General features: G+C 56.3%; 1 protein-coding gene across 1 annotated transcript in view; it reads left to right on the top strand.

Moving 5' to 3' along the window:
* The window catches only part of SND1 (staphylococcal nuclease and tudor domain containing 1), a 409,526-nt gene extending 399,920 nt beyond the window's left edge, over nucleotides 1-9,606 (top strand). Inside the window, exons 22-27 of the mRNA XM_032401299.1 lie at nucleotides 2,420-2,650; nucleotides 3,544-3,613; nucleotides 4,619-4,732; nucleotides 6,285-6,488; nucleotides 8,071-8,115; nucleotides 8,222-9,606. Of these exons, the coding sequence (XP_032257190.1) occupies nucleotides 2,420-2,650; nucleotides 3,544-3,613; nucleotides 4,619-4,732; nucleotides 6,285-6,488; nucleotides 8,071-8,115; nucleotides 8,222-8,287 (730 nt within the window). The 3' untranslated portion in view covers nucleotides 8,288-9,606. The remainder of the gene's footprint in view (nucleotides 1-2,419; nucleotides 2,651-3,543; nucleotides 3,614-4,618; nucleotides 4,733-6,284; nucleotides 6,489-8,070; nucleotides 8,116-8,221) is intronic.
* The last annotated feature ends 436 nt before the right edge of the window (nucleotides 9,607-10,042 follow it).

Genomic DNA, 10,042 nt, shown 5'->3' with positions numbered 1-10,042 from the left:
AGATCATCAGCCTCATCTCAACCACTTCCCTCTAATGACATTTTCCAGGCAGCTGGTCTGTGGCCATGTCAGTTCACCAAGAAAAACCAACCTTCCCGAGCTCTGGGCTGGCTCTACTTGGGAGGGGAAAGAGCCAGGGAGGGGTAGAGATGGGCTGATGAGCCTTCAAGATTAAGCTCCCTTGAGGTCAGCTGCAATCCTGCTAAAAAGTGGCCCAGCACCGCCCGGTCTGGGTGGTGTGATGAAGAAAGGAGTCTTTCAGTGGTGGTCCAGGCAGGAAGGAGAGCTGTTTCTGAGCACAGGAGTCAGAAAGAAGGGGCCTCAGGAAGCTCAGGGAAAAGGAAACTCAAAGAAGACCCTGCCCAAGGTACGGCAGCTCTCTGGCAGGCTCTACCTGGCCTCTGGATCCTGCGGGGTAGGACCCACCTTGGATAAGAATAGGGCCCTAAAGTCTCCAGGGGACAGAGCTTGAGGGTTCGAGGCCTTCAGCAAGTAATCTCAGAGGCTTTCTGTGCATGCCCTGTGCCCCGCCTGGCTATCTCTGGTGGCCATAGGGAGCCAGGACACTGCGAGTGGTGGCCAAGGCAGGAAATCAGGAAAAAAGGAACCAAAGGGGAAACCATGTGTTCTTGGAACATTGGAGAAGGGAATAAGGCCCTTGTTGGCACACTACCTGGAGGGCTGCAGTGGGATCCAGAGAAAACCTGACCTCGGTTGGTTCCATAAAATCCATGAAAATAAACTTAAGCATCTACAGCCTCCCTCTTCTGAAACCTTTCATCCTCTCTTGGGGGACATCCTCTTGCTCTGTGTCTCTTCTCTTAATTAAAGCCTGCCTTCAGGAAGGATCTAATGAAATGATGAAAGCATTGCCATTAGCTGTAAATGACCAGCCAGGCTCTGTGCAAGGACCTGTTCGCAGGAGGCAAAGTCTGCTTCTGTTGCCTTGGAGCAAAAAAAATAAAAAATAAAAATAGACCAAGTATAGAAAGAATTTGTGTAGAGGGTTTACTGCTGGGTGGGGGAAGGGCAGCTGCTTCCTAAAAGTCCCTGTTCTGAGACCAGTGCTCATGAATGCTGGGACAGTGGCCCATGCAGAGGCCCAGGAGTGGACGCATCTTTGTGCACATATGCAGAGTGCATCTTCAATATAGTTGAATTCTTTTTTTTTTTTTTTTTTTTTTAAGATTTTATTTACTTGACAGAGAGCAAGAGCATAGGCGGGGCGGGGTGCAGGGGTCTGCTTCTCCCTTCTGAGCAGGGAGCCCAATGTGGGGCTCGATCTCAGGACCCCAGGATCATGACCCGAGCCGAAAGCAGATGCTTAACCGATTGAGCCACCCAGGTGCCCCGAATACAGTTGAATTCTTAAGTACCCTGCATGCATCCGGGATTTTCTAGGCCTTGCAAGAGCAAACAGAACCAAGTGAGCAATGGTCTGTGCCCTGAAGGAGCTCACAGCATAGTGGCAGAAACATAAGCCAGACAAGGAACATACAGGGCCAACTGTGACAAGTGTACCAATAGCCAACATGTGTTAGGCACCTGTTACGGGGTGGCTTTGGGCCCCGGAGGTGGAAAGAAGAACCCCATACCCACATCCCACGAACCCAGCTACCCTCACCTCCGAGAGCAAAGGGGGCACAACGGGCCTAATGGAGAGCTAGAATTGGGGCCAAGTTGGATGGAAAAGTGAAGTTACTGGGGACTGATGCTTAGTAGAGTGGGGGTGGGTTATACAGCAGAAAGGAGCAAGGAAGGGAACCTGAGAGGACCCTGGGTGTTGCCAAACCTGGTATTACCAGCTGACAAGCAGCAGGGACTCGGGATTCAGGAAGGACAGGCTGAGGAGGAGACTCTCTCCCTGCCCAACCAAAGAGGGCACTGAGTTGGGGCGGGAGGTTGGAACCCCAACCTGGCAGTACCAAAGTTTGCTTTTGCACGTACTTCACGTGGTAAGCAAGGTCAGAGTAGTCAAGTTTGAATATACTGAGATTGGGCCCTGCTCCCTGAGTTACTCCACACCTTCCATGGCTCAGAGTCTGAGGCCCTTTCCTTGCCCAGGGTTGTATGGGGCCCGCCGTTCATCTCCGTGTTTGCCCCTGGGAGACACTGGCAAAGAGTGGCTGCTGTCAGTCATCACTTCTGTGGCCCAGGCCAGGCCGGTCCTTGTAGGAACAGGTGTAAGCTGGCCCGCTCCCACCCTGGACGAGGCTGGTTGGCCCTGCTCCACATCCCCGCGCTTCATCCACCTCCTTAAGTGGAGCCCAGGAACATTCCCAGCAGCTTCCACAGCCCTGGCCAGTGGACTGGAGAGCTGAGGTTGGAAGGAAGACTCTGTGCCTCTGAGGCCTGAAGTGTCAGCGGGTCCCCGTCCCACTTTTGAAGACAGTGTGAGCCTCTTGAGCTGAGACCACAGGGGACTTCCCTACGGAACGGGGCAGGCCAGTGCCGTAGGCGCCCTACACAACACCACATCTTGCCTGCTCCCCAACCCAGGGCTCACTCCCTCTTCCCCCCCTGCAGGCACCCAGCTGGAGAAGCTGATGGAGAACATGCGAAATGACATCGCCAGCCACCCTCCTGTCGAAGGTTCCTATGCGCCCCGCCGTGGAGAATTCTGCATTGCCAAGTTTGTCGATGGAGAATGGTAAGCCACTTGGACCCGAGCGGAGCAAAGAGTCTTAAGCAGGAGCGGTAGCCAGTCTGTCCTCAGGACCACAGGCCTGCCGAGCTACCTAGTAGACTTCAGGCATTTGCCTTAGCAACCTGGTTTCCACTGGGCGGTGGTGGTTGACCTTGGCCGGCTCTCCGGTGTGGCCCTCTTCATTGCCCAAGCTCATCTGGGGCCTGTGATTTGCCAGCAGCCCAGTCAGCCTTGAGTGTATAAGCGGTGTCTCTCCTCATTCTGGGAAGCTCTACTGGGGGAACTGTGCCCGGCTGAGACTCTCCAACACAGCCCTCACCTCACACAGGAAAAATGGTGTCACATAGGGCAGGGAGGGCAGAGGCTGGCTCTCAGTGAGCCCAGACCAGCCGCCCGACCCTCCACCCTAGCTGTCTGGGACATGAGCAGGAGCACTCACAGGCTGCAAGAAGGTCACTATGTCTGATTTACCAACAGTAGGGCCCATGGCCTTCCCTGGGTGACGGAGTGACTTGGATGTGTTCCCTACCGCGGCCTCCCAGACAGATCTGCCGGCTAATTACAGCTGCTGTCTAGTGTGCTCGCTTTAAACAGCAGACATCAATCTGGTCATTAGTCTTGTTGCTTTATGCCCCAAGGACACATTAATCTGCTCCACACGTCCCTTCTCCCTCCCTCTGCTCCCAGCTGTGCTCTGATTCCATTAGATGAGGGCCACCGTGCCCCGAGCCTGGGCCTTCATGGAGTCTGAGAACTGCCCTCTGTGACACCCATGGGTGTCCACCCTGACCCCTGGGCAGGGAAGTGTCGTGCCCCTGCCCTGCTGTCGCTAAGGCTCCAGGGAGGCCGGACTCGTCAGGGCTGTGCCTTGAGCTCTGCCTGCGCTGCCGTTGCAGGTACCGCGCCCGAGTGGAAAAAGTCGAGTCTCCTGCCAAAGTGCACGTCTTCTACATTGACTATGGCAATGTGAGTGTGGGGGACCTGGAGGTGGAGGAGTAGGCAAAGGAGGGGCCCGCAGCACAGCAGTCCCCTAGGTCAAGTCCCTGTGAGCTCTGAACCCCTGACTGACAGAATGGTGAGCATGTAGGCATCTTTCCTGTTGGTGGAACAGGCCACTGGACTCTGAAGTCTCCTTTCCAGGCCCCAAGGATGAGTGCCGAGCCACACCCATGGCTTCTCATCTTCTGCCCAACTTCTTTGAAGAGAGGGCCCGTGGAGGCCGTCAACACCCCACGGCTCCTGGTCTTGCTTGACCGGGTGCTTGTGTGCTGATCCCCAGCGCATCCCCAAACCAAGGCTTGCTGGGAAGTCACAAGGGGGCAGAGTGACTAGCACCCTTGAGAAAAGCCCCCTCGGACTGGTCCTGGGAGTCTGTTAACAATTCTGGGAGATTCCGTGTGGGCACAGCAGCAAGCGGGAGAGAAAGTTGTAGTTCAGAACCATGCTATTCCTGAGGTGTGACGATGCTTGTCCGCTCTCCCCAAGGACTAGTGTTAAGGGTCGCGCAGAAGCCCAGAGTTGGGCCGTGCTCCCAACTTGCCACCAGGGGATACACAAAAGAGGTCCTGGCCACGGTGCGGGACTGTCGGAGCCCTTGTCTCCGTCTGCTTTCCCTGCAGAGCTCCCCCTAGCCTCTGGGAAAGTATTCAAGGAACCCATGTCACAGAGGGAAGGCACTGGAGAAAAATGGAAATCGTGGTTAGAGACCAGTGACCAAGTTGATCATTTTAGTAGAGCCACCAGCTGTGCGAAGCCCGGGCCCAGGTTGAGAAGGTGGGAGCCACAGCTGCCCGCCTGCTGCAGGGGCCAACCTGGCACGTCCCCCCAAGGCGTCACTGACTGGGGCTAAGTGGGAGCAAGTCGTGGTGGGGGCCTGAGTTAGAATTCCAGAGGCCTGGCCATAGGAGTCATCCTGTGAGAGCAAGGGGGCGCCGAGTGTGTAATGCTCTTGGCCTGACATGTCCTCTGCAGAGGGAGATCCTGCCGTCCACCCGCCTGGGGACCCTGCCACCTGCCTTCAGCACTCGTGTGCTGCCTCCTCAAGCCACAGAGTATGCCTTTGCCTTCATCCAGGTGCCCCAAGACGTGAGTCTACGCATCTCCCTGCGTCCCTCCCTCCCTTCCCTCCTTCCAAAGGGGGCTGTCCGATGACACTCAGCCACTGGTGCAGCCCTAACAGGCTGCCAGGAGATGGAAACACTGACCAATGTCTGTTAGCGACAGGACCTGAGAGGTGGGAGTAACCAGGGAAGTTGAGGGAAGGTACACAGAGGAGATGGCATTGGAGCGCTGAGCTGATTCTTTAGGTGGATGGGCCCAGTGGGCCAGGGCACTTGGGGCAGAGACTGGTCCACACAGTTGGGAGTACAGGAACTTGGGGGCAGTAATAGGAGAGGAGAATGGAAAGATAAGTCATGGCCTGAGGGGTGGGGGCAGGGTTTTCAGCAAAGGTGTGACATGGTCCAATCTGGTTCTGCAAGTTCCTTCAGGGGCCATTGTCGGAGACTGGGTGGAGTCATGGGAGATCATGGCAGTTGGAAGTCCAGGCTAGAGACAGTGACAGCCAAGCCCGGGCCACACCCTAGGGGGCCAGGTCTCAGCGCCATCTGGGGGTGGGGGCAGGAAATGCGGAACAGAAGGTGACAGGATTTCTTACATGTGGCTCTGATGCTGTTGGCCAAGATGCAAGAATGAGAAGGAGCAGGTCAGGGGCTATGGGAGCTCCAGGCGCAGCTTGATGGTGTTCGGTTTGGAAAGCGAGAAGACTTAGAATCACGGACTGGTAGCTAAAACCATGGGTGCGTACAGGGCAAGTGTGCGGAAGACAGGATGCAGAAGAGAGCAAGCCTTGGCAACTGCTGGCCTTCCCCGATCCAAAGAAGAACCTGAGCCAGAATGTGCATCCAGAGAGGAGAACATGGGCTCAGGGTTGCAGAGCCACCCAGTTTCCCGAAGCAGGGAGCCAGTTCTGCAGTGTCCAGCTCCCCAGGGAGGTCAGGCTTAAGGCTTGGCGGGTACCCTTGGCTTGGGCACCAGCAAGGCCCATGGTGCTCAGGGCAGCAGTCTGAACAGCGTGCGTGGAGCTGCTGCTGGATGCAGGGTGCTAAGGAGCAAATGGTAGGGTAGGAATCTGCGCCCTAGAACGTTCTCTGCCTTCTCATGAAATTTGCCAAAGAGGGTGACAAAATAGGTCAAGGGGAAGTCTCTAAGGGGACTAGAGACTTGGAGAAAGCCTGGAGAGAGCCTGAGAGGACAGTACGTGCACAAAAGCTGGGACTGTAAGGGGTCACGGTGCTGGGACACAGTGCTGCAGAGGTGGGGGTGAGGGGGGCTAGGCAGCAAGTGGACGGTTAGTTTTGGATGGACAAAAGCCACTTTTTCTCAGAAACACAAGGCAGGTGGGCGACAAGGTTGGGATGTATGCAGATAGGCTTGGCAGGGAGGGACAGGCCAGGGAGAGGGGGCACTTCCTGTCCAGAGGCTGTTTCCTTCCTCATTAGGATGTGAGCAGGAAATGAGATGCTGGCACCTGCTGGACACTTGCTTGGAAGTCCATGAACAGGACCTGGGGCCCAGGTGGCTGTCTTTAAATCTCGCACTTCCCTCTCCCGCTAACCTGCACGTGTCTCTGCTCCAGGAGGATGCTCGGACAGACGCCGTGGACAGCGTGGTGCGGGATATCCAGAACACTCAGTGCCTGCTCAACGTGGAGCACCTGAGCGCTGGCTGTCCCCACGTCACCCTGCAGTTTGCCGACTCCAAGGGGGATGTGGGACTGGGCTTGGTGAAGGAGGGACTGGTCATGGTGGAAGTGCGCAAGGAGAAACAGTTCCAGAAAGTGGTACGTGATGTGGGGGCAGGCTGCTAGCGTCTCCCCGCCCCCCACCCCCCGCCACCACAGAGGGGGCCGGGGCTGCACCAAGAGCCGGTGATGGAACAGGGAACCCTCCGTCCTGCTGTTCCTGCTGGAAAAAGATAACGGATTTGGGTTTGTTGGGGTTTAAAAAAAAAAAAGCTAATTACATCCCAAATTAGTTGGCTGCAGGCTTGGCTGAGAATGCAGCTGTAAGCTAGAGTGAGAGGTGTCCCTTTGCGGTGCCCCCAGGTGGCAGGCTGGAGAGGGCCACAGCCTGTCGCTGCCTCTTCCCCCCCTTTATCACTTCCTTCTCTCTAACGTGCGATTCCCAAGTCTGGAGCCAGCCGCTGGCAGACAGTGCCCCCCGGAGCCAGACTCGACTGGGACGGGGCCTAAGGACTGCCCCTCCAGCCTGTCTGAAAAGCCCCCGGCGTGTGGAGCTGGGCTGGGCCTGAGTCTCCCCATCGTGAGACGAGGAGGGTGCCGCGGGCTTCGCTGCTTCACGGGCCGGACCGTGAGGGCCCTGCAGCCGACACGTGGGGACCACCTGCTCTGTCTTCCTTACTGAGCGTTGGGAGTTGGGACGGGCACCTCGCCCTCAGGACGGGCTGGTGGGAAGCCTGTGCCCGTGCAGCACCCAGCTCCTCCCCACGCTCCCTCTGAGAGGAGAGGTGAGAGCGGCAGCGCTGAAAGCCCCGTTCTCTCTCCATTGTGCCCGTCGCTTCGCCTTGTCCCAGACCTCTCTCTCTCGTGCGGTCTCTGGGTCTGTGGCACGGGTTGTGCAGGGTGGGGATTCATTTGGAGCAAGACCCCAGTGTGAATTGCTACTCTGTCTCCTCTGGACAGGAGAGGCGTGACACCCCTAGTCCTCTCACTAGAGACCCCCAGTGTCTTGAGATTGCGCTGGGAGCTAGCGTAAGTTTCCCTGTAGATGCATGAGATCTCACTGTCTCTCCTTGAAGCTACCTGTAATGTCTCCGGTGTCTAGAATATTCCTTTGCCCAGTATCTGAGATAAACACCCTACAAGTGTTTGTTCATTCTTTGATTCATTCTTTCAGCAAGCATTTATTGAGGGCCTACATATTTCCATGAACAAGAGACAACATTTCTGCCCTATGGAGCTTACAGTCAAGCATGAGTTGACAAAAACATATGTACTAAATCAGTGAAATTGACTGATAGGAGATAAATGCAACAGAAAAAGAGAAAACAGAAATCAGGGGAATCAAGAGTGTGGGGGAGGGGTGATTGGCATTTTAAATGGGGTCATTTGAGGCTTCATTGAGTTGGTGATGCTTTATCGAAGACCTGAAGGAGCAGGACAGGTGGCCAGGTGGACCTGAGGGGAAGAGCGTTTCAGGCAGATGGAACAGCCAGCACAGAGAGTCAAGGAACAGCAAGGAGGCCAGTGAGACAACGCACTTGGGATTTCACTCTGGGGGAGCTGGTGATCCGCTGAGCAAGGGCGTGATGCAGACCAGACCCGGGCAGTCTCCGGGGTCATTCCGGCTGCTCAGTTGCAAATAACCCCTTTGTGACCTCCCATTCTTCCCTTGTCCCTCCAGATCACAGAGTACCTGAATGCCCAGGAGTCAGCCAAGAGTGCCAGGGTGAGTTTGTACCTCAAGGATTCCAGGGGGAGCTTAAAAAGAGGGCTTAGTCCCGGGGTCCCAGCAGGTCCCACCTCCCTCACGGTCATTTTCTGCCTTCTCACAGCTGAACCTGTGGCGCTATGGAGACTTCCGGGCCGATGACGCTGATGAGTTTGGCTACAGCCGCTAAGGAGAAGCGGGTCTGGCCCCCAGCCCCGCTCACACCAGTACCTCCTCCTCTGCAGGGAGGGTGTTTTCAGCTCCAGACCCCAGATCAGGGGTGTAGATTGGGTCCAGCTTTGCTTCAGTGTATGGAAATGTCTTGTGGGCGGCATCTGGGCACAGGTGGGGTGGGGGAGCCCGAGGCTTTCAGGAGCAGGTCGCTGTCTTCTGAGATGACAGGCGCTGCCGTCCACAGTCTCCTCCAGCTGATACTGCGTTTTTATTTGGGGGTTTGGTTTTTCTTTAAAGTTGTCCTCAAATCAGGAAGAAACATGAAAGACTTTGTCCTAACGTAGGGCATGATCCTGACACCCAAAGCCAGCTGCCAGTTGGCACCCCACTTCTATCCCAGATTGCCCTTCTTCCCAGCTCTCTGTCCAGCTGTTGATTATGTGATTCCTCTGATGCGTCCTTTCTCAGATGCCAGCGTGTCTACATCTGCCCCTGCCAGCCCTCCCCATTTCTGTATTTAAAGCTTTTGAGGCTCAATAAAATAGTATCTGCTGTCTGCAGCCCTTATTGGTCATGGTGGAGTCCAGAGTGTGGGATCTCGACAGCCCCAGCAGGAGGAGACTTGGGCACTTGGATGACCCTCAACACAGTCATCTGCATACCTGGCCTCAGCCCTAGAAACCTAGCCAGTCGGGGAAGCAGGGCAGTTCTTCAGAGTCGCAGGCAACTCCTGGGCCCTGGGAGGCATGATGGCACCGTGGCCGTCAGGCAGAAGGCTGGAGATCTTCTAACTCATCAGTCCATACCCCCCACTGCTCATGGCTGCCCTCCAGGACCTTGGAGATTTCGAGCAGCTCGGCAAGCAGTTGCCCAGGACTGGCCACACATGGAAGGCTGGGCTCGGTCTCACCAGGCCCCTGCGGAGAGTCGCCGGTACTGTCCTTTGCCAAGTTCTGCCGGAGCCCCAGCAGGGGGCCAGAGGGAACTTTCCCTCTCCTGCTGTGGCTGGAGTAAAGATTAACACCAGATAAAACTGACACAACATGGGTTAAGGATGGGGGCCTCAGTGCCTGCCCCGCTCCCTCCACAGTGTGTGTTCATTGGGAAATGGAGCTGGAGGACAAGGGTGGGTTCAAGAGGGGTCACGGCTGCTCGCCAAGGAGACCCTGTCTCTCCAGGTTAGCTCCTGCTCTGTCTGACTTAATGAGGTATCCCCCAGGTCCTCGAGAGAGAGCTGGCCACAGAGCTCAGAAACCCCAGGCCGCTCCTGGAGGAGGGGAAGGCTCAAGAGCAGCCATTGTGGTGGAAGTGAGGAAGCTGTTGTGCCACTGGGGGAATGCCAGGGAGAGAGAGTAGGTGTGTGATGGCGAGGTCGCCACGGTGTCAGGATCTGCCTGTTCTCTGTGCAGCCCTGCCCTTCCTAGGCACATACTCCTGTGAAACCTGGCACACCTTCCTGCGGCCCCACATTCAACCCCCCATTTCCACTCTGGGGTGGTGCTCCAAGCCGCCATATAAGATCGGTCCTTTGACCTTGGGGAAAGGCGGGACGTGGTGGGGCCTGGCTGGCCAGCTCTCATCCCTAAACCAGGGTCCTAGGCCCCAGAAAATTCTGGTTCCTGGCAATTCTCCTACACCCACTTGTTGAGGCCCAGAGTTCACGTGGGGTTCTACCGAGAACCTGTCTTTAGGAAAAAGGATATGTGCTTCCTGAACTCGGGGTGCACTCTACTAAGGGGAGAGGTGAGTGGGGCAGTGGTGTCTGTGCAGC

Source organism: Phoca vitulina, unplaced genomic scaffold (genome assembly GCF_004348235.1).
Source record: "Phoca vitulina isolate PV1807 unplaced genomic scaffold, GSC_HSeal_1.0 scaffold4, whole genome shotgun sequence".
NCBI classification, from domain to species: Eukaryota; Metazoa; Chordata; class Mammalia; order Carnivora; family Phocidae; genus Phoca; species Phoca vitulina.
The sequence above is the reverse complement of the archived record's forward strand: the minus strand, read 5'-3'. Positions and strand labels throughout refer to the sequence as shown.